Source organism: Haliotis rubra, unplaced genomic scaffold, assembly GCF_003918875.1.
Source record: "Haliotis rubra isolate DU_JTF1 unplaced genomic scaffold, ASM391887v1 Scf123, whole genome shotgun sequence".
NCBI classification, from domain to species: domain Eukaryota; kingdom Metazoa; phylum Mollusca; class Gastropoda; order Lepetellida; family Haliotidae; genus Haliotis; species Haliotis rubra.
In genome coordinates, this window is record NW_025765148.1 from 572,384 (window position 1) to 600,376 (window position 27,993).

The following is a 27,993-nucleotide window of genomic DNA, read 5'->3' on the forward strand; positions in this document are numbered from 1 at the left end:
CCAACGGGGGAGGAAGGAACAGCCGTGGTAGAGCAGCTTAGGACTTTGATCCCTACGGGAATCCTACATCAAACTGGATCATCTAGTCGAACTGCTTCATATCCACCCACTACTTCGCTGAACTGCTCAGAGCATTATGGGACCCAGTCGCCTCACCGTGATGTTTATCATTCACGTTCTTGTTTGCCTCATACAGTGGATACCAGGGTGCGTACTGACTCTAGCAGGTTGATTGGGTCTCGGCCCTCAGTTCGTCTTCACTCACCACCGGCGTCTCCTACGAGACGTCGTTACAGTTCGTTAGATAGACGTTTCCCCCCCCACCGTTCGACTGTTTTTGACTCATCGGTTGCTGCTCCAACTCAGATTTTACCGGAATCTTGGTTTCCATCTAGAGACACTGGATCTGGGCCGGAATTAGATATGATGCTAAGAGCTGTTACGGCAGCGTATCAACAGTATCAACCTTCTCGTGCTGCTTAGTCGTCATCTACTCCTGTCGGGTCTCGTTCGACTGATCATGCTGTGCGCGTGGATGAGATCTACTATTCTTCGAGCATACACCTTTGCAGGCTTGCCCCCTCCTACCTCATCCAACCCGCACGAGACTCATGCGCTAGCATTGACTATGGCGTTACACAACAATTGTTCCCTGTCTTAGATCATGGAGGGTTGTTTTTGGCGTTCAGACAGTGTCTTCTCATATCACTACCTACGGGTTGTTTTGGTGACGGACGTCCGGGGGTTGCACCAGTTCGGACTACTCGTTTTGGCACAACAGCTCACCTCGGCTCATCAACGCAGATAAAGGAAGTCCTGTGATCGGCGCTGTTTCTTGTAATTACTGAATAAAAAGATCAGCTTATGTATATCTTTTGTTCTCTTTGTTATGGGTTTAAGAACTACCTCACTTGGTTGGATACTAAGGCATTTAGATACCGCCACCAATTTTATTTAGTGGTTGATTTACTTGTGTCGCGATGCAGAGGTGTTTGACATTCTCGCTTACCTATCTCTACTCTACGGAGTAATTACGTCAGTGAAGTGGGTCCTTCCCGAATTCCTGTGGATTTCATTGACTCCTAAGTTGCCAGACTCATCCTTTGACTAAGTTTATGTAAAGGAGCAAGGGTCAATTTGATGTTGTTTGGAACTGAACGTTAAAACTTGGAGTTTTCTGATTCAGTTTGTTTGTCACCCTCTAATCGATGGTGGCTGATGGGTTGCCTCGAAGCAGGGGCTGTTCCGATTACTGGTTGCAAAACTGTAATTCATGGAGGTACCTTGAAAATCATGGTGACGCGAGGTCTACTTGCTGAGCTACGTCTCTTCATTTATGAAGATTGCGGCCGAACACCACATCGCTCGGGAGCACCAATCTCCATGGGAGTCATTGTGCTTAGTAATCCAAGGGGTCAGGAGACCCATGACAAGAATAGGAGATGCGTGCATGCGTAACAGGCCTCCCTTGTGCATCGCTATCTACGGTTGTCTTCAGGAGTATACAACTCTTGTTGTTCTTTTCTGTACAGACTTAGGGTAATCTGCGACCCGCGGTCCAACCGTGGGATAAGTGCAAGCCGTGAGATAGGATAAGTTTAAAAATTTGGAAATTTTAGCTATATATTGTATATTTATATACTTATCTTATCTCAAGCGTTGGATTCCCGCCCACCTCCCCTCTACTCAGATTACAGTGACGGCTCCGAGAATGAGAATGTTGAGTGAGCAGTAGTCATGTGGGTAGCTGAGGAGCTTGTCGCATGCCTCGCATGGATTGTGGTAAGTTGTCCATTGACGAGAGCGGCACGAGATACATGGGCGAGTGAACAAGAGAGGCCAAGGGAAAAAGTTTAGAGTCGTTCCACTGAGTGTCGAAGGAAGAGAGAGAGGTGCAAGCCGTGAGATAAGATAAGGATATAAATGTACAATTTATAGTTAAAATTTTCAAACTTTAGATCTTGCGGAATACAAGATTCTTCCTTTGTAATGACGTAAGTGTGCAATCTGAGATCGAAACCTGTTTATTCATGACTGGCAATAAACCACCATGCTTGGGGGATTTTACGGGACACTACAATCACTCCTCGCTGAGTTTGCACCCGATGGAGTTGGCTCCACAGTGATTGAATTAATTAGGGTCAAGCGCTTCATTTAGTGCCTCAGAGTGCACCCGTCTTGTTAACAAGAGATGGCAGGCTGCCTCGCATACAGGTTACATCTATCTGTGACTGGTTAATGTCCATGCGCCAGCTGTAGGCAGTATGTAGGCCCATTATAGAACTTAATGTTATGGGTAGGAGATCCACATATTTGAGAAGGGGTGGGGGTGACGGACAAGAGTCGTGATATTTTGTTGTAGTCACGAGTAGTTTTGGGAATTGGTTAAAATCTCACAATTGATGATTGGTTTATTGCCAATGAAGAGTAATTGAAAAAAGTTGGTTAACATGATTGTTCAGATTTTCCTGTTTAGGTTAGTATTGCAGATATGTATAAAGAAAAACCTTTGGTTCACTGATGCTTTTGTCTTTTATTTTGAAACTGCGCAAATTGCGAATTTCAAATCCAATGTAAATTGATGCAATTTGTTTCTTTAAAGTAAGGATTATTTCAGTTAATTGGAACACCACTAATCTCAAGTGGAGATAAGGAATGTTCCCTCCCCGGACAACATACATGATGTACGCAAACATTTCAATAGCTTTGTATAGTATTTTATTCATTTATTTCTGTCATTGACATCAATATGTATTTGCAAAGGAGGGAGTATTGAACCTCCCTTCATCCCACTACACAACCCCTCCCATGGAATCACTATTGTAGAGGGGCGGTGGGGTAGCTTAGTGGTTAAAGCGTTTGCTCATCATGCCAAGGTGCCGAGTTAGTTCGATTCCCCAAATGGGTATAATGTATGAAGCCCATTTCTGGTATCCCTTGCTGTGATATCGCTGGAATATTGCTAAAAGCAGCGTAAAAGCGAACTCACTTGCTCACCACTGTAGATTTTGAGTGTTTTTATTTTCCTGCATGCTTGTTGTGTTACAACCATCACAGTCTGTTAACCCTTTGTCAGTGTCGGAAACACCGTCCTGTTTGTAACATGCAGTAATGTGCCATCAGTATGTAAACATGCAACACATAGAGAGTTAATGCCTATTGCTTGTTCAGAAGCATGTCAAACATCAACAGTAACACTGTTATTGGATTGACGCTCCATTCCGATTGCAAAGTGTCAAAATAAAATACTCTTGGCAAGATGTGTTTGTATATTTCCTATGTGACCCCCCTCCCCCCTCTCCCCCCACACTATTGTCATATGAGCGAAATATTCTCAAGCACGACGTAAAACCCACTTTCACCTCACTCTCCCCCCACACAAACGACTAATCCTCCGATTGCTCAGGCCTTGTGCCCGTGGACTGGCTCCTGATTTTAGTGTATAGTGTTTGTCTGAGTGTTAATGGGAGGTGCAGTGAGGTTTACCATCTTGTTAAAAATATTGTGCCTACTGAGCAGTATGGAGCCCATTTCGTGTGTTGTGAGTCTCGGTATTGCTGGAATATGGGTTAAAAACTTGGCACCAGAATAGTGATCATCTTTAACATGTTATAAGAGCCGTTTGACATAATATGAATCAAAGTACATCATATTAAATAAAGAGTTTTATCTTTAACATGATCATTGTTTATTGTATTTTTACAGGTTCCGGGGAAAACAACCATGTTAAATACCATCGCTGGGAGAACAATTGCACAGTCAGGGGAGATAACTCTGAACCAACAGAAGCTCACCAAACTTTTGCGGCAAAGAATGTGCTATGTTCTGCAAGATGATCTCTTCTTCTCCAAGCTGACGCTGTGGGAGACACTCTATGTAAGTTTGTATAACTGTCCCACACTGCAGGTCCTCTCAATGCTTTCGTCACTTGACAAGGGATGCTCTGGAGGCCCTATGGCCGCTCTCACTCTCTGCAATGACTATGTTGTGTGACTTACACAGAGGCTACATTGCCCACAGACCCGTGAAGGTACGGGTTAGAATATTGCTCTTCAGTAACCCATGCTTGTCGTAAGAGGCGACTAACGGGATTGGGTGGTCAGGCTCTCTGACTTGGTGGGGCAGCCTAGTGGTTAAAGCGTTGGCTCGTCACACCGAAGACCCGGGTTCGATTCCCCACATTGGTACAATGTGTGAAGCCCATTTCTGGTGTCCCCCGCCGTGATATTGCTGGAATATTGCTAAAAGCGGCATAAAACCATACTTACTCACTCACTCACTCACTCACTCACTCACTCACTCACTCACTCACTCACTCACTCACTCACTCACTCACTCACTCACTCACTCACTCACTCACTCACTCTGACTTGGTTGACACATTTCATCGGTTCCCAATTGCGTAGATCGATGCTCATGCTGTTGATCACTGGATTGTCTGGTCCAGACTCGATTATTTACAGACCGCCGCCATATAGCTGGAAGAGCTCAGTGCTGTGTTTCAAACTGAAAAATGCCTAATTATCATGATCACCTGATTACCCAATTTTCGTCATTGATTCACTGGTTTGCTTATATAATGTGACTCCCCTCCTGATGAAGAGGGAAAGCAGCAAGCCGTCTGTCCAATGAATGTCCAGGTTATTACAATTTGCTGTTCATAGTATCAGCATCTGTGGTGATGGATTTGTCCTGATTATTATGAACTGGCTTTCAACACCAAAATTACGGTTGTGGATTTCACCATGGTAATACTGTTTGGGTTTTCTAGAGACATACCTGAAAGGATGTGTATGTATACTGGTGGAAGATACTGCAGTGTAATATCTTTACGGCAATATTACACTAGTGTAATACCGCTAGACGTATGACGTCATAATGGTTTACAGTTATGACATCACAATGCTAATACCTCGGTCACAATGGTATTAGACCTTGCAGAAAGCTGAGAGTCATCACACTGTAGGCAGTTTTCGTTTGTTTGAATTTTGATACCAACTCATTAACTCGTTTTATAAAAATGGTATTACACGGAAGGTCGTTTGGTATCCTCTATGTACTACACAGTTGGGGCTGCTCAAAGTTGTACAAAGTTGTACTCACCTGAAACAACATTTACACCTCGATTAATAGAATTTCAACTCATTTGTATAAAAAGACCAAATAACCATAAAGATAGCTTGATATTGAAAACCCAAAGAAAACTATCTATATCCAATGTAAATAGGTTCTGAGATCCTCAAAGTATTATCTGAAACCCTTTCTCTGTTATTTCGTTATGTTTTTATGAATGTCAAGTGTTAATGGGCCAATGGAAACACTTGTTCATTTTTAAGGGCATGCAACCCACCGCTGATAAACCGTTTTCTGTCTTTGTCAGTTTGCGGCCATGATCCACCTGCCTGACAAGATGCCTCGCTCAGAAAAGTTGTCAAGAATTGACCAGATCATTGCTGCCCTTGACCTTGAGGATTGTAAGAATACAGGTGTGTACGTGGCTGTTGATGTCTGTTACATGAATAGGGACTGTAAGTAGGTCACGGCACTTCGCGAGACCTTAGTACTTCCGATGACAAACAATGTTTCATACCTTTTTGAATGGTCTCATTGTTGTCTGTTGACAGTAAGGAATCGTTAATCCCTGCAGGAATAACAAATTTCCAGTGTAACCATCCCCAAATTAGCCAACTTAGCATGGTTGTACACTTGGTCCAGTCTTGTAAAGTCTTATTGGGCGTTCGCATAATTTGGAACTAGAACTGGTTCTCGTATATATACTCTTGTCACAGGAAATCTGATACCAGAAGTAATCTGGGCCCCGTCTCGCATATCGCATGTTGGCGTGCTCAAAGGGACCAGGGAACTAGCTAGGAATAGTACCGGAAGTAGTGCTTCGCGAGACTTAAAGGCCTTATTGGTGCATATTGCAATACTGGAGTCACAAGACTGGAGTCATAACTGTCTCTCTCTGTTCCATGTAGTGTTGCTATTGAAAGGCTATTTGTATCATTCATCTTGTTGCTTTAAAGGCGATGCATATATATTTTCATGATCAACTTTGTCTTATGTTATTTATGTCCAGTGAATGAGTAGGTAATGTTATTCTGAACATGATTTTACAAGCAGATTATGAGAAAATGATTATAAAATATAGGATACCTTGATTTACAACTGTTGTATTGCAATACATACGATATATGTTAACATACTGAATCCCCACATGGGTACAATGTGTGAAGCCCATTTCTGGCGTCCCTTGCAATGATATTGCTGGAATATTGCGTAAGACGAGTAAAACTCACTCATCTTATCTTTGAGCCTCTGTTGTAGATAAACTGTGATGGCCTGTATGTTTGTTTATTAATAATAGTGTGCTCAGCTAATGCACTCTGTCCTGAGTTTGAATATTGACTAATGTTCTTGTCCTGAGTTTGAATATTGACTAATGTTCTTGTCCTGAGTTTGAATATTGACTAATGTTCTTGTCCTGAGTTTGAATATTGACTAATGTTCTTGTCCTGAGTTTGAATATTGACTAATGTTCTTGTCTTGAGTTTGTATATTATTGACTAATGTTCTTGTCCTGAGTTTGAATATTGACTAATGTTCTTGTCTTGAGTTTGATATTGACTAATGTTCTTGTCCTGAGTTTGAATATTGACTAATGTTCTTGTCTTGAGTTTGTATATTGACTAATGTTCTTGTCCTGAGTTTGAATATTGACTAATGTTCTTGTCTTGAGTTTGTATATTGACTAATGTTCTTGTCCTGAGTTTGATATTGACTAATGTTCTTGTCCTGAGTTTGAATATTGACTAATGTTCTTGTCCTGAGTTTGTATATTGACTAATGTTCTTGTCCTGAGTTTGAATATTGACTAATGTTCTTGTCCTGAGTTTGAATATTGACTAATGTTCTTGTCCTGAGTTTGAATATTGACTAATGTGTCTGAGTTTGAATATTGACTAATGTTCTTGTCCTGAGTTTGATATTGACTAATGTTCTTGTCCTGAGTTTGTATATTGACTAATGTTCTTGTCCTGAGTTTGATATTGACTAATGTTCTTGTCCTGAGTTTGAATATTGACTAATGTTCTTGTCCTGAGTTTGTATATTGACTAATGTTCTTGTCCTGAGTTTGAATATTGACTAATGCACTCTGTCCTGAGTTTGATCCTGAGTTTGTATATTGACTAATGTTCTTGTCCTGAGTTTGAATATTGACTAATGCACTCTGTCCTGAGTTTGTATATTGACTAATGTTCTTGTCCTGAGTTTGAATATTGACTAATGCACTCTGTCCTGAGTTTGTATATTGACTAATGTTCTTGTCCTGAGTTTGAATATTGACTAATGTTCTTGTGACTAATGCACTCTGTCCTGAGTTTGTATATTGACTAATGACTCTGTCCTGAGTTTGAATATTGACTAATGTTCTTGTCCTGAGTTTGTTTGAATATTGACTAATGTTCTTGTCCTGAGTTTGAATATTCTTGTCCTGAGTTTGATATTGACTATGTTCTTGTCCTGAGTTTGTATATTGACTAATGTTCTTGTCCTGAGTTTGTATATTGACTTATGTTCTTGTCCTGAGTTTGTATATTGACTAATGTTCTTGTCCTGAGTTTGTATATTGACTAATGTTCTTGTCCTGAGTTTGTATATTGACTAATGTTCTGTATGATTCAGCTATTGGAGATCAGATCCAGCGAGGTTTGTCTGGAGGGGAGAAAAAGAGAGCCAGCATCGCGTGCCAGCTTCTAACGGATCCTGACATCATGCTGCTAGATGTATGTAGGCACGGTGATACCAGACATTGTCTTCTGTCTGTCTAATGGAGTGTATAGGCGATGGACAGTTTCTTGTAAGCTGTGATTGGATGATACAAAGCAAACAGTGGACTGTATAAAGTAAATAACTGTTGCCAAGATTTTCATGGCCAGATAAGGTTTATCATCCATATGAAACTTTGAAGGTGTAGACCTTCTCCATGTTTATTTATGCTTGTACGTTTGTTTGTTGTTTAACGCCACCCCAGCAATATCCCGGCTGTATGGCATATGTCTGTAAGTAATTGAGTCTTGACCAGACAATCCAGTGATTAATCTCTGGAGTTGGTGAAACATGTATGTTCATGACTAATAAATGTAACAGATTCTGCACAAAATGTGATGATGATGATGATGATGATGATGATGATGCTGGTGATGATGATGATGATGATGATGATGATGATGATGATGATGATGATGATGTGTCCAGGAGCCGACATCAGGACTGGACTCCAGCACGGCCTACACGTTGATGCAGCTGTTGAAGAAGTACACGGCGGAGAGCAACAAGGCCGTCATCGTCACCATCCACCAGCCAGCCAGCCAGATCTTCCACATGTTCAGCAGGCTTCTTCTGCTGGCCAAGGGCCAGGTAAATTCCTACACTTCTTTCTAGTAGTGGTTCCTCCTTCAGGATGGGCACAATGTGTTAAGCCCATTTCTGGTGTCCCCTGCCGTGATATTGCTGGAATATTGCTAAAAGCGGCGTAAAACCAAACTCAGTCAAACGAACAATAACTTTAGCACCACCAACATGGAGCTGACGTGTCTGGATGTACCCTGGTTGCTGTAAAAGACAAATGCTTATCACTCTTAAAACAATGCTCAGTCACTCACTCAATTCAAGCTGCAGCACAAAATAACAATAATAACAAATAGGGGAATATTGTAATGCATTGTGGTTCTTGAGTAGTCTTGAACATGATGAAACTTTCAATGATGGGGTGCGGTGGGCGAGCTGGCTAAGACGCCAGGCTAGTGATCCAGCGAGGTTGAGGTGTCGGGATTGAGCCCACCTCTGACCGGGTGTAAAAACCTTGGAGTCAACTTTGTGTGCAGACTCTTTCAGTGTTGTCACAACCCCTAGTGTACAGTACACAACCCTGTGCACTTAAAAGAACCCACGAATCTGTTGGTATATGACCAGATGGTGGCCACATGAATACATGCAAACACCTAGTTGCGGGTACAGTGAACTTCGACAAAGTACTGTGACTGTGTCCCAGTCCACCCAGCTGTGAATGGGTACGTCGTTAGGATGAGAAAGCCACAATAACTCAGTGCGCCTTGTGGCTGCAAGCGTTATATACTCCCCAGGTAGTTGAGATTGATAATACGATGTGCTGTTGAGATTGACAATACCAGCGCCTTGAGGATGCACTAGTTGCGTGGATATGTGTGCTATATTAATATCCTATAGTAACTTTTAACAATACTTGGTACAATGGGTGTTTCCTCTTTCAGGTTGCATATTTTGGGGCTGCAGAGAAGACTCTCGATTTCTTTGAAGGAGTTGGTCTGATCTGTGAACCTCACTACAACCCAGCGGACTTTATACGTAATTACCCACGAGAACTAATAAATAAAAACAAACAATTTTCCACTCTGGTAAAGTTTATCCCTTAAAGTTTTTGGCTTAACAGTTTTCAAAAGTCAAATTTCAGATGTGGAACAAAGCTTGTGTCTGTTGATGTAAGTGGTATTGATATATGACAAGAACCTACCATTAAAGTAAACATAAATATGTGTTAACATGTTTATTTAAGGCAAAAGCCATGTTCGTGACGGCATGTTATGCATATTCTCTTGTTGCTATGGTTACAGTGGAGACTGTGAAGAGGGATGAAGCAACAATGCAGACCATATTGAAAGCAGCTGAGGACAAGAGGTAGGTAACCATGGTAACAGAGTTCTGATTACACTTTTGATAGTAAGGCAGATGTTGAATTAAACTGAACATTTGTCAAGCTTGTACTTGTAGGTGATCGCAATAATACCACTCACATGAGTCTGTGTTAATGTGTGGTAGTTGATACGGTCTTAGCGCTACAATAGTTTTGTGGAAAGGGACCTTTTTGTGTATTGGGTGTCACGGCAAGAAAATGTAATTGAAAAAATAAACATTAATGGTTGTATGAAACATTATCTACATTCTGTAGGGGAAATTTCTCATGCTTCACTGGTCGGGTCTGAAGTCATACTAACACTGCCAGACTTGGATCTGAAGTCAGACTAACACTGCCACACTTGGGTCTGAAGTCATACTAACACTGTCACACTTGGGTCTGAAGTCATACTAACACTGCCAGACTTGGATCTGAAGTCATACTAACACTGCCACACTTGGGTCTGAAGTCAGACTAACACTGCCAGACTTGGATCTGAAGTCAGACTAACACTGCCTGACTTGGGTCTGAAGTCAGACTAACACTGCCACACTTGGGTCTGAAGTCAGACTAACACTGCCACACTTGGATCTGAAGTCAGACTAACACACTTGGATCTGAAGTCAGACTAACACTTGACTTGGGTCTGAAGTCAGACTAACACTGCCACACTTGGGTCTGAAGTCAGACTAAGACTGCCACACTTGGACACTGCCAGACTTGGATCTGAAGTCAGACTAACACTGCCACACTTGGGTCTGAAGTCAGACTAACACTGCCACACTTGGGTCTGAAGTCAGACTAACACTTCCTGACTTGGGTCTGAAGTCAGACTAACACTGCCACACTTGGGTCTGAAGTCATCTGAAGTCAGTCTAACACTGCCTGACTGAAGTCTGAAGACTAACACTGCACACTTGGGTCTGAAGTCAGACTAACACTGCCACACTTGGGTCTGAAGTCAGACTAACACTGCCACACTTGGGTCTGAAGTCAGACTGCCTGACATCTGACTAACACTGCCTGACTTGGTCTGAAGTCAGACTAACACTGCCACACTTGGGTCTGAAGTCAGACTGAAACTGCCACTTGGGTCTGCCAAGTCAGACTAACACTGCCACACTTGGGTCTGAAGTCAGACTAACACTGGGGTCTGAAGTCAGACTAACACTCAGACTAAACACTAACACACTTGCCACACTTGGATCTGAAGTCAGACTAACACTGCCACACTTGGGTCTGAAGTCAGACTAACACTGCCACACTTGGGTCTGAAGTCAGACTAACACTGCCAGACTTGGATCTGAAGTCAGACTAACACTGCCACACTTGGATCTGAAGTCAGACTAACACTGCCAGACTTGGGTCTGAAGTCAGACTAACACTGCCTGACTTGGGTCTGAAGTCAGACTTTGATGTCATACTTTGATGTGAAGTCATGTACCTATGAGCAGGATACACACATGCACCCAGATGCCCCTCCAATCCTTGGTGGTTGACCGGATGATGGACTCCCTGCCATGTTGTTGCAGGTGTAGCCTCCCCATGGGCGGGACCTGCCTTCAGGATGTAGGTGTACGGAGATCTCAGCCTCCTGGCCACTACAAGCTTCCCTGGGGAGGAGCATTTCTTAATGTAACTTAACGTGCCAAAATGCTATATCTATTTAACTGATTAATCTTATTCTCCTATGTGTATGCATTTTTTATTGCTTCCGACATATATTGATAGTGTTTAAATTCCAGAATTAATGTGTGAACACCTTGTCAGTGAATATGAGTGAATGATCAATATGTATGTATAGTACTAATGTGAAAGGAGGACAGGTGTTGGTAGAGAATAGCATCAGGGTCTGTTGTTGTTGGTAGAGAATAGGGTCAGGGTCTGTGGTCTGTTGTTTGTTGGTAGAGAATAGCGTCAGGGTCTGTTGTTGGTAGAGAATAACGTCAGGGTCTGTTGTTGTGTAGAGAATAGAAGGTCAAGGGTCTGTTGTTGGTGGTAAGAGAATAAGGTCAGGGTCTGTTGTTGTTAAGTAGAGAATAGCCTCAGGGTCTGTTGTTGGTAGAGAATAACATCAGGGTCTGTTGTTGGTAGAGAATAGCGTCAGGGTCTGATGTTGTTGGTAGAGAATAATGTCAGGGTCTGTTGTTGTTGGTAGAGAATAACGTCAGGGTCTGTTGTTAGTGTAGAGTAAGGTCAGGGTCTGTTGTTGGTAGAGAATAATGTCAGGGTCTGTTTTTGTTTGTTCGGATAGAATAGCATCAGGGTCTGTTGTTGGTAGTAGAGAATAACATCAGGGTCTGTTGTTGTTGTAGAAGTAGAGAATGTCAGGGTCTGTTGTTGGTGTAGAGAATGTCAGGGTCTGTTGTTAGTGTAGAGAGTAATGTCAGGGTCTGTAGAGTAAGGTCAGGGTCTGTTTGTTCAGAGGTTCAGGGTCTGTTGGTGTTGAGAATAAGGTCAGGGTCTGTTTTTGTTGAGGTAGAGAGTAAGGTCAGGGTCTGTTGTTGGTAGAGAATAACTTCAGTGTCTGTTGTTGTTGTAACGTTGGTCAGGTCTGTAGAGTAGAAAGTCAGGGTCTGTTGTTGTTAAGTAGAGAATAACATCAGGGTCTGTTGTTGTTAGTAGAGAATAACGTCAGGGTCTGTTGTTGGTAGAGAATAACGTCAGGGTCTGTTGTTATGTAGAGAATAAACGTCAGGGTCTGTTGTTGGTAGAGAATAACGTCAGGGTCTGTTGTTAGTGTAGAATAAATGTCAGGGTCTGTTGTTGGTGTAGAGTAAGGTCAGGGTCAGGTTGTTGTAGAGAATAACTGTCAGGGTCTGTTGTTGTAGAGAATAACGTCAGGGGTGTTAGTGTAGAGTAAGGTCTGTCTGTTGTTGGTAGAGAATAACGTCAGGGTCTGTTGTTGTGTAGTAGAAATAACAAAGGGTAGAAGAATAACATCAGGGTCTGTTGTTGGTAGAAATAAGAATAAGGTCAGGGTCTGTTGTTGGTAGAGAAATCCAGGAGTAAGGTCAGGTTGTCTGTTGTTGGTAGAGAAGTAATGTCAGGGTCTGTTGTTGGTAGAGAATAATGTCAGGGTCTGTTGTTGGTAGTGTAGAAAATCAGGGTCTGGTCAGGGTCTGTTGTTGGTAGAGAAGAAGTCTGTTGTTGGTAGAGTAACGCCTGTTGTTAGTGTAGAAGAGAATAAGTCAAGAAATAGTCGTCAGGGTCTGTTGTTAGTGTAGAGAATAACGTCAGGGTCTGTTGTTGGTAGAGAATAAGGTCAGGGTCTGTTGTTGGTGTAGAATAAGGTCAGGGTCTGTTGTTGGTAGAGAATAACGTCAGGGTCTGTTGTTGTTGGTAGAGAATAAGGTCAGGGTCTGTTGTTGGTAGAGAATAACGTCAGGGTCTGTTGTTGGTAGAGAATAACGGTCAGGGTCTGTTGCTGTTAGAGAAAGGTCAGGGTCTGTTGTTAGAGTAGAAAGAAAGGTCAGGTCAGGGTCTGTTGTTGGTAGAGAATAGCGTCTGGTCTGTTGTAAGGTCAGACCTTGTTTCGCTGATAGACTGAAGTCAGGGTCTGTTGTTGCTGGTAGAGACTGAAGTCTCGGTTTGTTGTTACTGGTAGAGACTGAAGTCAGGAATTGTTGTTAATGTCACAGGTTCACAGAGGAATGGCCGTTAGACCTGAGATGGACTGCTGGAGACAGACACAAAACCCTCGATGCTGGCTCTCTGTCCATGATATACGAGTTTGAGACAGGCAGCCTTGAGGGTCAGAATGGCTTTGTTCCTGGGTCAAACACTCATGATGGCGCTGTTGTGGCCATCAACTACTCAAAGAGAGGTAAGCTACAGCTGAAGGAGACTTGATTATTCACTTTCTGCGTGGAGACAAGAAGTTGTTGAAGAGAAGAAGTTGGTAATTCTTGGTACTTACTTTGGTCACATGTAAAAACCTTTGTCTGAAACATTTGCAAATCCTGCAGTGAACCTCCACTGGACCAATTCCACTGAAGCTTCCAAATGCTTATGCCAACCGTTGATGTCTCCCAATGTGTTGAGAAGATTTGAAATTCTAATTACTGTGTTTCTATATAGCAGCCATTTTGAAAAATCCATACTGGCTTTTTCCCTGAACTTTTTCATTCAAATGTGATGATAATTTGGTTTGTGAGTAGTTGGGACCGACAAATTGGTTTGACCTTTGCACTTTGACAATGCTGCTAAATTCTCAGACACGTAAAGATCCGGATTAGAATTGGTCATCAGTAACCCCTGCTGGTTGAAGAGGCGACTAGCGGGATCGAGTGGTCAGACTCACTGACTTGGTTGACACACGTCGCCCCTAATGTGTTTTCTGGCAGATATGGCCAGCAATGATGTTTCTGTTGATATGTGGGGTGGTGGGGTAGCCTGGTGGTTAAAGCGTTCGCTCGTTACGCCAAAGGCCCGGGTTCGATTCCCCACATCGGTACAATGCGTGAAGCCCATTTCTGGTGTCCCCTGCCGTGATATTCCTGGAATATTGCTAAAAGCGGCGTAAAATCCAACGCACTCACTCTGTTGATATGTTCTTTATATATTAACAAGGATTAAACATGCGTAGTCAGAACAAAGACTCAAAACAGTTGAACAATGTTTGAGTAGGTTCTTTGTCTAAAATAAACAACAGAGATAACTAATTGTATTTTCTGTTCCAGATCTAGAAGATGGACTTAATGTGGAATCTGTTAAAACCGAGGTTGTCTCCCCTGAAAGTACGTCGCGTTGGCCAACTTGTTTCTGGACTCAGTATAAAATGCTGAACTGGCGGACATTCAAGCAATCTCGGGGCCGCATCCTGTCTAAGTACGCCATTTCAAACGCCTTGATCCTGGCCACCGTGGTGGGCATCCTGTGGTTCCAGATGGAGCGCACACACAAAAACATCCGGGACAGGATGGGCATGGTAGGTCCTGAGTTATGTGGTGTATTGAACCTAAATTTATGATAAGACCTTGGATCATTTGGCTCCATCTTTGAAGTCACTAGGAAGAGGGTGGGTGAGTGAGAGAGCTTAGTTTTATGCCACTCTTAGCACTGTGCCAGCAATATCACGGCGGAGGACACCAGAAATGGGCTTCACACACCGGGGAATTGAACTTGGGTTTTCGACGTGTCGAGCAAACGCTTTTACCACTAGGCTATCACACCGCTCCTTAGAAAGAGGGATTATCTCAGCATGTTAGAGAGTCTTGGGGAAGAATTATATGTCAGAATGTAAGCATGTCACGGTATGTTGCCCAGATTCCAGGTTCAAAATGTTGCCTGGCAACTTTCTCAGTAGACGACATACTAGTAATATATTGGGTTGTCATGCTTGGAGACTTGTGTTTCAAGTTGGTGCAGCCTTATTGACCGTTTCTGACAGTATCAGTCTCTGGTACAGATTAGATTACTTTACATGCATCCCTAAGAATGATAACTCAAAGTGTTTCTTTATGTTTTGAGTTCCCTGATTATTTGGGTGGTCACGGTACATAAATGTATGCTTGTTTAAATGCTTTACTCATTCATTCAGAGAAGTCTAAACCTGGCCATGCTACTGAGAAATGACAATTGGTAGCATTGTTGTAGTTACATCAGAACTGCCCATTCAGGTTTGACTTTGCTGTGCTTGAGTGAATACAGTGCTCACTTGTACCGAGAATTTAGAAGCTGAATGGCAGATTAAAAAGATCACCTAATGCAACAAACTGGAGGGTTTGTTGGGTGATATTCATGGAGGCTCAGATGACCTAGTTTAGTTGCCAAAAGTTTGCTGTTCAGAGTTGCATGCTTTGTCATGTGAAGAACCTGAGATTGTTGGGTAGGACCCCATGTTCAGTTGTCCCGACCGCATGTTCAGGTGGTGGTTGGGTAGCCTTGTGGTTAAAGTGTACAATGTGTGAAGCCCATTTCTGATGTGATATTGCTAGAATTTTGCTAAAAGCTGTGTAAAACTAAACTCACTCACTCACTCACTCACCCATGTTCAAGGGTTATCAAAGTAGTAAAGGTGTAAGACTGTATCCTTATAATCCCTCATTCCACACTGAGCTGACATGGCACGATGTGACTGGTGTTAAAAGAGGTATAAAACGCACTTATTCGGTGTATAACAGTGAAGTAAAAGATCTGGTTTGAATGCCGTAGCACAGGATAAGGATGCATGTTGATACTACCCTTGTTTCGCTCTTCTGTACATAATCCACAACATGTTTATTTCAGATTTTCTTCGTTGTGATATTCTGGGGTCTCTCTCCTGTCTTTGATGGGATAACATCATGTAAGAAAATGGTTCATTATTATATCTGTTCCCATGGTTACAACACTGATGAAGATCCGGGTTAGAATTGGTCTTCAACCCATGCTTGCCGTAAGAGGCGACTAACATTATCGGGTGGTCAGACTTGCTGACTTAGCTGACAAATGTCATCAGGTCCATTTTGAGTAGATTGATGCTCATGTTGTTAATCCCTGGATTATCTGGTCCAGCCTCGGTTATTTACAGACTGCGATCATATAGCGGAATATTGGTGAGAGTGGCGTCAAACAACAAATACACAAACAAACAAATCCATGGTTACAACGACGAGAGTTTCCTTGGAAATACTGGTGGTGGAAAATTCATCTCTCTGTAGTTAGTCCGAACTTAGTTTAACAGATATTTCACACTTTCACATATCAACTACATAAATTGTAGAGATAAATGAGAAAATACATTTTTTCTATTTCCGACAGTACTATAGCCAGACTTAAGCTGGTTTTATAGTGCTAGCCCATTGAGATACCATGCCACAGTTAAGCATGAATACCCCACCCAGACACATTATACTGACTCGAGCCGACCAGTCCTTGTTGTACCCATTAATGCTAAGCGCCAGGCAGGTACCAACAAGTACCATATTTGAGCGCTCTTTTGGTATGATGCGGTCGAAGCCGGACGCTGTAACCACTACACCATGGAAGCGGTCTCATGTTTGTCATGGTGTATTTGATATAGCAGCAAAGTAGGAATGCTGGGTTAGAACTGAATTTAAGAGGCAACTGACTGTTCACATTAATAGAATTTTGTCACAAACTGAAGAAAATATTATGTATATATATTAGTCCCATTATCAACTTCACAATTATATTTCATGATATATAAGTATGCTTTCATACTTTGATTAACTTGATGGTCTTATGTAAATGAAGTGTTTATAAAATCATGCACTATTGATTTCCACGTTCATGGTAAACTGCTCACATGGTGAATTTGAAGTTATTGTTAGCAGACATGTGTAGCACAATATAATACACACTGATCCCCCTCACTTGAATCCATTTGTTTAGAACTATGCTCATGCTGTTGATCACTGGGTTGTCTGGTCCAGACTCGATTATTTACAGACTGCCGCCATATAGCTGGAATATTGCTGCTGAGCGCGTGTACAACTAAACTCACTCACTCACTCTCAGGCTCATGACCATGAAATCCATAACCACTCAGAATGACTCTTCTAACCACGAACTGATCAAATTTCAAAATTACACATCATCAAAAGATTGAGCCTTCCATTAATAAAATGAGACTACAGTTGTAATAGTCCTTTCCCTAGATTGGCTTCACAGTGTACTAAGATAGGACTTACATCCATGTGGTATGAGGTGTAACACTGTTTGAATCAGTTTAAAAGATGAAAACTTTGTGTGCGCAGTCCCGTCCGAACGGCCAATCATTCTGAAGGAGAGGGCAGCAGGGTCGTATCGACTGTCAGCTTACTACCTGGCCAAGATGACCAGTGAGTTGCCGCTGGTCATGATCTTGCCGACCGTAGCAACCACCATCATCTACTGGATGGCGGGGATGAAGGGTGTGGGCGAGTACTTCGCAACGGTGGGGATCATCATTCTTAACGCATTGAATGGACAGGTAAACATATTGTCTCTTATTCCTGTGGTGTTCTTGTCAGCTTCATTCATGGGCTTGAGATCCAAGTATTTGAACGCCATAGCAGTCAGTTGCTTTTGACCCGTGAAGGTCTGCGGTAGAATTGATCTTCAGTAACCCATGCTTGTCGTAAGAGGCTACAATGGGGATCAGGTGATCAGGCTCGCTGACTGGCTTGACACATGTCCTCGTATCTCAATTGCGTAGATCGATGTTCATGCTGTTGATCACTGGATTGTCTGGTCCAGACTCAATTATTTACAGACCGCCACCATATAGCTGGAATATTGCTGAGTGCGGCGTAAAACTAAACTCACTCTCTCAGTTGCTTTTCTTTCACCAATAACTGTTATATAGTTGGCTGTTCAGGTTTTATATGATTGAAGTCTTATTAAGAAACAGTCATTAATGGAGACAACTACATGTATTTGGCAGATGCTACCCCTTTCATACGATTTACAAGATGGGTATCGAAACTGCACCTACCCCTGTGACATTAATACTTTCTTTTCTGAAAAATGAAATGTATTAACCTGCAAAAAGTGACTATTCTGTTACAACTATAATGGTATTATTATAATGTGAACCGTAAACCAAGTAAAAATGCCTTATCAAAATTGTTCTAATGGAACCTGTTTGTTCGAAATATTCTAAAGATAATTTATAACAAAGTCATTTAAGGAACTGGTTATTTATGACAGCACCATGGATAATGGAATGTGGGGAATGGGTGGAACCCAGAGAAATCTGAAAATTGAAAATGTACCAACTGGAATAAATTTACTTTGATGCTTGGTACCTTTTGTGGGATTAACGTGGGTGGGATAAGCGAGATTATTTTTCGCAATCTTTTGAACAGGTTCTGAAATATTTGTATAACTGTTATAAGAGACAATTAAATGGATGGGGTGGTGTTGGCATCAGTGACACGTGTTATTGCTGGCATCAGTGACACGTGTTATCGCCAGCGTCAGTGACACGTGTTATCGCCGGCGTCAGTGACCGTGTTTTAGCGCATCAGTGATGCGTGTTATTGCCGCATCAGTGACATAATGTTATCGCCGCGGCCAGTGACATGTGTTATCGCCAGCGTCAGTGACACGTGTTATCGCCGGCGTCAGTGACACGTGTTATCGCCAGCGTCAGTGACACGTGTTATCGCCGGCGTCAGTGACACGTGTTAACGCCGGCATCAGTGACATGTGTTATCATGGGATGTTGCTCTCTGTATCGATGACATCTGGCCCACACTGATTTACAGGTTGCCGTGGAATGTTAGACAAACGTATCATTTCTGATGAAGAATTCAACTTTTACAACTTTATGTTTATTGCATCGAGTGACATTTTGTTGATATTCTTAAACTGTTATCAAGCATAAGTGATTTTGATTTGTTTCAGGGAATTGGTCTGTTAATTGGTGCCGGGATCTGGAACATGCAACTGGCCTTGACCGTCACATCGACCTCCATGCTCTCCATGCTGCTCCTAGGTAAACATGGCCACCATCATAGATCATCTCCATCACATTGACACCATATGTTACCTTGTTCCACCCTTGGTGTTCCAGGGTAGATTAGGTCTCAACAAACCCATGCTTGTTTGTAGTCTGGGTGTCTGAATGGTTCTTCACAATATCAGTCCGACCAAAGACGTTAAAATATGGTACTTGTTGGTCCCTGCCTGGCGCTTGGCATTAATGGGTACAAGGACTGGTCAGCTCGGAGTCAGTATATTGTGTCTGGTTGGGGTATTCATGCTTCACTGCGGCATGGTATCTCAGTGGGCTAGCACTATAAAACCAGCTTAAGTCTGGGCTAGTACAAGCCGCCACACATACACATGCATGCACGTCGTCATATGACTGAAAATATATTCTCAAGCACCTGACCTCATAATATCAGTCACCTGATTGTCTGGTCCTGACTGCATTTTTTTCAGACTACCCTATACAGCTGGAACACTGAGCGTAATGTTGATCAGTAGTATTGCTGGTTATCGCTCACAATATCGAGATCAATAATTGGAACTGAGTAATCAATCAATAATCAATTTTAATCGTAATCCTCACCACAAAACTCATTCGGGCAATAATGGGACACAATCATAACATTGTGCAAACGGGACAGGCACCGATTAACACTCCGATCAAGACAATTGAGGATACTTCCACGCACATGAATCTGTTGTTTATATTGCAGTATTCTAAGTGAGGATACTTCCACACACATGGATCTGTTGTTTATATTGCAGTATTCTAAGTGAGGATACTTCCATACACATGAATCTGTTGTTTATATTGCAGTATTCTAAGTGAGGATACTTCCACGCACATGAATCTGTTGTTTATATTGCAGTATTCTAAGTGAGCAGTTGTTTATGTCGATCTAACAAACATAACAATAAGAAGCATACTTTCTGATGTTTAGTTTGGTGCTTTATTTTTAAGAATATTGAAAAGTCTTCCAAGACCATCAATAATTGCTGATGCAAGGGAGATTGATCAATTGACCGATTATTTGATCAATCACTCCAGCAGTAATCAATAGTGTAGCAAACATTCATTCATCATAGATCGTTTCAGTCACTAGTTGCAAACACTGCATGCCTATATGCACACACATGCACAGGGTCGGTGAAGTAGCCTGGTGGTTAAAGCATTCGCTCGTCAAGCCAAAGATCTAGGTGCAATTCCCCACTTGGGTACAATGTGTGAAGCCCATTTTTGGTGTCCCCTGCCATGATATTGCTGGAATATTGCTAAAAGCGGCGTAAACTCGCTCGCTCGCTCGCTCACTCACTCACTCACTCACTCACTCACTCACTCACTCACTCACTCACTCACTCACTCACTCACGCACGCACGCACTCACTCACGCACGCACTCACTCACTCACTCACTCACGCACGCACGCACGCACACACTCACTCACTCACTCACTCACGCACTCCCTCTTAACCCATATAAACAAGAGGTACCCCAACTGTTCTTACAAAGCAACACAATTACTAATACAGGAAAATTTAGAAAGTTATCAACATACAGTTACTTGACAAGGTGTCGTGGTGATCATTGTGATTGTATTATAGTACCTCCTGTTTTTGTTTGACATGGATGATAATGAGCGAATTCATATGTAAGAGTGACAGACTATATTGCGGAGTCATAATTAACACCTTAATTTTAGGAAAAAGGAGCACAGTTGGTCCAGTTGATTTGGTACAGTTGCATCCCATAGATTTGCCTGAATGATTGACAAATCCTGGTTCACTCTGCCAGTGTTTCCAGGTTGCACTGACATTCCAGGCGTGAAGATCTGTGTTACAGTTGGTCTTCGGTAACCCATGCTTGTCGTGTGAGGCGACTAAGGGGATCAGGTGGTCAGGCTCACTGACTGGGGTTGACACATGTCATCGTATCCCAGTTGCGTAGATCGATGCTCATGATGTTGATCAGTTGATTGTCTGGTCCAGACTCAATTTTTTACAGACCACCTCTATTTAGCTGGAATATTGCTAAGTGCATCATAAAACTAAACTCACTCACTCACTGTTTAGACCTTCTTCACACATCAGACTAGATCACAGTAACTGAAATGTGTGTCAAAGCTATATCACAACTCTCTCGCTCACTTATGCAGTGTTCACGGATGGTGTTTAGAAGTAACAGGACATTGGGTCCTGTAAGTTTCAGATGTCTGTCTGACCCACTGAAAATTCACAGGACCCACGGTATAAAAATTTAACACACATTTCAGATTAAACATTTCTTGTATTGGCATTGAAATTTACAAACGTAAAATTTATAAACAGCAAACAAGTGTGACATATCACACATAACAACTTCACTCAAAGTTATTGTGAACCATACAGTCGGACACTGGGGCCGGCAAATTGTAGACTTCCATTGGACCGTCGGCAAGCTACCGGATCTGCCTAAGGGTCTGACGCTATTTATGAACACTGACTTATGTGGTTAAAGTGTTTGAACATCTCTGTTTCAGGAGGTTTCTACACCACTACATTTCCACCCTGGTTGTTCTGGGCTCGATACATCTCGATCTTCAGCCATCCCTTCAGTGCCCTCTCCATACTGGAGTTCTCTGACACTCCACCCATTCCGTGAGTACCTCCCTCAGTGCCCTGTCCTTACTGGAGTTATCTGACGCTCCTCCCATTCCGTGAGTGCCTCCCTCAGTACCTTCTCTGACACTCCACCCATTCCTCAGTGCCTCCCTCAGCCCTCTCCATACTGGAGTTCTCTGACACTCCACCCATTCCGTGAGTACCTCCCTCAGTGCCCTGTCCTTACTGGAGTTATCTGACGCTCCTCCCATTCCGTGAGTGCCTCCCTCAGTGCCCCATGTATACTGGAGTTATCTGACGCTCCTCCCATTCCATGAGTGCCTCCCTCAGTGCCCTGTCCTTACTGGAGTTCTCTGACACTCCACCCATTCCGTGAGTGCCTCCCTCAGTGCCCTGTCCTTACTGGAGTTCTCTGACACTCCACCCATTCCGTGAGTACCTCCCTCAGTGCCCTGTCCATACTGGAGTTATCTGACACTCCACCCATTCCTCGCGGAGTGCCTCCCCTCAGTGCCCTGTCCTTACTGGAATTATCTGATACTCAACCCATTCCGTGAGTACCTCCCTCAGTGCCCTGTCCTTACTGGAGTTCTCTGATGCTCCACCCATTCGGTGAGTACCTCCCTCAGTGCCCTGTCCTTACTGGAGTTATCTGACGCTCCTCCCATTCCGTGAGTGCCTCCCTCAGTGCCCCATGTATACTGGAGTTATCTGACGCTCCTCCCATTCCGTGAGTGCCTCCCTCAGTGCCCTGTCCTTACTGGAATTATCTGATACTCAACCCATTCCGTGAGTACCTCCCTCAGTGCCCTCTGTCTGAGGGAGTTCTCTGACCCTCCACCCATTCCGTGAGTACCTCCCCTCAGTGCCCTGTGTATACTGGAGTTCTCTGACCCTCCTCCCATTCCGTGAGTGCCTCCCTCAGTGCCCCATGTATACTGGAGTTCTGTGACACTCAACCCATTCCGTGAGTGCCTCCCTCAGTGCCCCATGTATACTGGAGTTCTCTGACTCTCCTCCCATTCCGTGAGTACCTCCCTCAGTGCCCCATGTATACTGGAGTTCTCTGACGGCTCCTCCCATTCCGTGAGTACCTCCCTCAGTGCCCCATGTATACTGGAGTTCTCTGACTCTCCTCCCATTCCGTGAGTACCTCCCTCAGTGCCCCATGTATACTGGAGTTCTCTGACACTCCTCCCATTCCCGTGAGTACCTCCCTCAGTGCCCCATGTATACTGGAGTTCTCTGACACTCCTCCCATTCCGTGAGTACCTCCCTCAGTGCCCCATGTATACTGGAGTTCTCTGACACTCCTCCCATTCCGTGAGGTGCCTCCCTCAGTGCCCCATGTATACTGGAGTTCTCTGACACTCCTCCCATTCCGTGAGTGCCTCCCTCAGTGCCCCATGTATACTGGAGTTCTCTGACACTCAACCCATTCCGTGAGTACCTCCCTCAGTGCCCCATGTATACTGGAGTTCTCTGACACTCAACCCATTCCGTGAGTGCCTCCCTCAGTGCCCCATGTATACTGGAGTTCTCTGACACTCAACCCATTCCGTCAGTACCTCCCTCAGTGCCCTGTCCATACTGGAGTTCTCTGACCCTCCACTCATTCCGTGAGTACCTCCCTCAGTGCCCTGTGTATACTGGAGTTCTCTGACCCTCCTCCCATTCCGTGAGTGCCTCCCTCAGTGCCCTGTCCATACTGGAGTTCTCTGACACTCCTCCCATTCGTGAGTGCCTCCCTCAGTGCCCCATGTATACTGGAGTTCTCTGACACTCCTCCCATTCCGTGAGTACCTCCCTCAGTGCCCCATGTATACTGGAGTTCTCTGACACTCAACCCATTCCGTGAGTACCTCCCTCAGTGCCCCATGTATACTGGAGTTCTCTGACACTCCTCCCATTCCGTGAGTGCCTCCCTCAGTGCCCCATGTATACTGGAGTTCTCTGACACTCAACCCATTCCGTGGAGTGCCTCCCTCAGTGCCCCCATGTATACTGGAGTTCTCTGACACTCAACCCATTCCGTGAGTGCCTCCCTCAGTGCCCCATGTATACTGGAGTTCTCTGACACTCAACCCATTCTGTGAGTGCCTCCCTCAGTGCCCCATGTATACTGAAGTTCTCTGACACTCAACCCATTCCGTCAGTACCTCCCTCAGTGCCCTGTGTATACTGGAGTTCTCTGACCCTCCACCCATTCCGTGAGTGCCTCCCTCAGTGCCCCATGTATACTGGAGTTCTCTGACACTCAACCCATTCCGTGAGTGCCTCCCTCAGTGCCCCATGTATACTGGAGTTCTCTGACACTCCTCCCATTCCGTGAGTGCCTCCCTCAGTGCCCCATGTATACTGGAGTTCTCTGACACTCCTCCCATTCCGTGAGTACCTCCCTCAGTGCCCCATGTATACTGGAGTTCTCTGACACTCAACCCATTCCGTGAGTACCTCCCTCAGTGCCCCATGTATACTGGAGTTCTCTGACACTCCTCCCATTCCGTGAGTGCCTCCCTCAGTGCCCCATGTATACTGGAGTTCTCTGACACTCAACCCATTCCGTGAGTGCCTCCCTCAGTGCCCCATGTATACTGGAGTTCTCTGACACTCCTCCCATTCCGTGAGGAGTGCCTCCCTCAGTGCCCCATGTATACTGGAGTTCTCTGACACTCAACCCATTCCGTGAGTACCTCCCTCAGTGCCCTGTCCATACTGGAGTTCTCTGACCCTCCACTCATTCCGTGAGTACCTCCCTCAGTGCCCTGTGTATACTGGAGTTCTCTGACCCTCCTCCCATTCCGTGAGTGCCTCCCTCAGTGCCCCATGTATACTGGAGTTCTCTGACACTCCTCCCATTCCGTGAGTGCCTCCCTCAGTGCCCCATGTATACTGGAGTTCTCTGACAGCTCAACCCATTCCGTGAGTGCCTCCCTCAGTGCCCCATGTATACTGGAGTTCTCTGACTCTCTCCCATTCCGTGAGTACCTCCCTCAGTGCCCCATGTATACTGGAGTTCTCTGACTCTCAACCCATTCCGTGAGTACCTCCCTCAGTGCCCCATGTATACTAGAGTTCTCTGACACTCAACCCATTCCGTGAGAGTACCTCCCTCAGTGCCCCATGTATACTGGAGTTCTCTGACACTCAACCCATTCCGTGAGTACCTCCCTCAGTGCCCCATGTATACTGCAGTTCTCTGGCCAGCTCAACCCATTCCGTGAGTACCTCCCTCAGTGCCCCATGTATACTGGAGTTCTCTGACACTCAACCCATTCCGTGAGTGCCTCCCTCAGTGCCCCATGTATACTCAGTGTTCCCGTTTCTCGGTAATTACGGATTTTTACCGATAAACATTGTGAAGATCCGGTATGTTCAACTGCCGTCCGTGGCTGCCGCCGTAAATTTTTGTATTGCTTAAAGTTGCCATTTATCGGCGGCAGATTTAATAAACTTGCAGATAACATCTTCGTTTATTCTTTGTTCTCTTCAGATCATTATGCAAACGTATATTGAAAACTAGGGTGGCAATCCCACATCTAAATATAGACTATATAGTTTTTCACAGTTGTAAGAAGCGATTTTATTGGATAAAGATTGGTTTCTAATGGCGGCTTTTCGCCACAGTCTGCTATAAGGGTGCGTAATTGGTCAAAATCTGACCGTGACCTAAAGCAGCCAATCATATTACGGCAATGGATTCCGTCCCGTAAGCGAAAACTTTTAGATTTAGACAGAAGTTTTGGGTAAAAATAATGCTATTCTGAACATATTAAGCAAGAAATCGCTACCTATCGTAAATTATGGAACTTTTGGACGTATCGTGCTAGGGTTATGACCTGTGACAAATATGCTTCATGTATACATACATTTTCGCATTAAACATCGTGTCCGGCGTGAAGACTGAGGCGGCGTAGAGCCGAGATGTCAGTTGTCAGTGACTTGACTTACATTACATGATCGCACAAAACATGGAAAATAGTAATTTTATATGTACAGCTTTTATGAATGTTGTTGATTTTATTCATTAGTTTATTCAATTTATTTAATGAATTCCTCGAAACATGGTTACTTTGCTCTTTGACAATGTTATTGTGGACCAGCTGCGAAGCATGTGTCCGAGAATCGTTGTTTTCAACTTCGTGAAATGCAGATTGAAATTCACCACGGGTATATAAACACTAATTATTTGCACATTTCACAGTCATTTAGATAGCGAATGACATTCTGAACACATTTATCGAATTTAGTTGGACCGGCTTTCATTTTCTGATTGTGACAAAATCACGAGGACGAGCGGCTATAGATCTATATGCCAAATGCGAATACTTTTGTCAGGGCTTGTAGGTCTAATGAGCATTCTCGAAAAACAAGCAACTTTCGACGGCAGACTTTTCAACACATTTATGTACAGTATATGCCCCTGTGATTACTGATTAATTTGTCTCTCGGATAAAAACTAGTTCAGCGAGATTTTCCAGACCCGTCGGTAAGCCGCCCGGTAAGTTCAAAACCACGGGAACACTGATACTGCAGTTCTCTGACACTCAACCCATTCCGTCAGTACCTCCCTCAGTGCCCTGTGTATACTGGAGTTCTCTGACACTCAACCCATTCTGTGAGTGCCTCCCTCAGTGCCCCATGTATACTGAAGTTCTCTGACACTCAACCCATTCCGTCAGTACCTCCCTCAGTGCCCTGTGTATACTGGAGTTCTCTGACACTCAACCCATTCTGTGAGTGCCTCCCTCAGTGCCCCATGTATACTGAAGTTCTCTGACACTCAACCCATTCCGTGAGTACCTCCCTCAGTGCCCCATGTATACTGAAGTTCTCTGACACTCAACCCATTCCGTGAGTACCTCCCTCAGTGCCCCATGTATACTGGAGTTCTCTGACACTCAACCCATTCTGTGAGTGCCTCCCTCAGTGCCCCATGTATACTGGAGTTCTCTGACACTCAACCCATTCCGTGAGTACCTCCCTCAGTGCCCCATGTATACTGAAGTTCTCTGACGCTCAACCCATTCCGTGAGTGCCTCCCTCAGTGCCCCATGTATACTGGAGTTCTCTGACACTCAACCCATTCCGTGAGTACCTCCCTCAATGCCATGTGTATACTGGAGTTATCTCCCCTCCACTTGTCACCTGTCAACTCACAGCTGTTTCCCAACATTTCAGATGTGCCAACGTGACGGTAACAGAGTACCCAAGATGCGGACAGAACGGAACCGAGTTCATCACAGCAGAGATGCTGCTGATCGACTCTGGCACAGTGCTGCCGATATACTTATACATACTGGCACTGCTTATATTCACTATCATGTTCAGGATTGTTGGTTACTGGGTGCTCCGCTTCCGCAGCAAGCCCCACTGATCCTTCAAAACGTATTTGTTATGAAAATATACCTTAGAAAAGAAGACTAGTTTTGAACAAAATAATGGGGCACTTTGGAAATTCTGCCTTGTGTCTCTGATATGAATATTTTCAGGAAACTTTGCTCATATGTCTCAAGAGATATGTTGTACCTATAGTTTCTGGTCATGGTATTCAGTTACCATTATAGCCGTCATATATGTTTCCATAACATCTAGGAATCTGACCAGGAGTCAACAACAGACAGACCCATTGCCCGGTGTGATCTTAAAACTGTTTGTTGACTGATGTAGCCTGTACTCAACATCATTACAGTTTATTTGGTTTTGTAACTCATTCTGAAGATCATCACAGTTAATTCGGTTTTGTTACTCATACTTATGATAATCTTAGTTCATTGATTGTCGTAATTTATACTTATGATAATCTTAGTTCATTGACTGTCGTAACTCATGCTTATGATAATCTTAGTTTATTGACTGTCGTAACTCATACTTATGATAATCTTAGTTCATTGATAGTCGTAATTCATACTTATGATAATCTTAGTTCATTGATTGTAACTCATACTTATGATAAAGTTCTCATAATTCATACTTATGATAATCTTAGTTCATTGACTGTCGTAACTCATACTTATGATAATCTTAGTTCATTGACTGTCGTAACTCATACTTATGATAATCTTAGTTCATTGACAGTCGTAATTCATACTTATGATAATCTTAGTTCATTGATAGTCGTAATTCATACTTATGATAATCTTAGTTCATTGACTGTCGTAATTCATACTTATGATAATCTTAGTTCATTGACTGTCGTAATTCATACTTATGATAATCTTAGTTCATTGACTGTCGTAATTCATACTTATGAT

The 27,993-nt window shown here is 43.5% G+C and overlaps 1 protein-coding gene across 1 annotated transcript; it reads left to right on the forward strand.

Moving 5' to 3' along the window:
* Positions 1-1,737: 1,737 nt before the first annotated feature.
* LOC124266107 (ABC transporter G family member 22-like) lies at positions 1,738-27,538 on the forward strand. The gene is made up of 14 exons (XM_046700919.1): positions 1,738-1,782; positions 3,706-3,876; positions 5,381-5,486; positions 7,690-7,790; positions 8,263-8,424; positions 9,297-9,390; positions 9,657-9,720; positions 13,360-13,544; positions 14,401-14,648; positions 15,950-16,007; positions 17,422-17,636; positions 19,055-19,145; positions 21,658-21,775; positions 26,921-27,538. Exons 1-14 carry the CDS (start codon positions 1,738-1,740, stop codon positions 27,114-27,116), a joined length of 1,854 nt encoding a protein of 617 aa, XP_046556875.1. The 3' UTR covers positions 27,117-27,538.
* Positions 27,539-27,993: the final 455 nt, after the last annotated feature.

Coding starts and splice junctions, on each gene's coding strand:
- LOC124266107 (XM_046700919.1), top strand. CDS start 1,738: ATGTGGGTAGCTGAGGAGCTTGTCGCATGCCTCGCATGGATTGTG. Junction 16,008..17,421: donor CTTTGATGGGATAACATCAT/GTAAGAAAATGG, acceptor TTGTGTGCGCAG/TCCCGTCCGAACGGCCAATC. Junction 19,146..21,657: donor GCTCTCCATGCTGCTCCTAG/GTAAACATGGCC, acceptor TCTCTGTTTCAG/GAGGTTTCTACACCACTACA.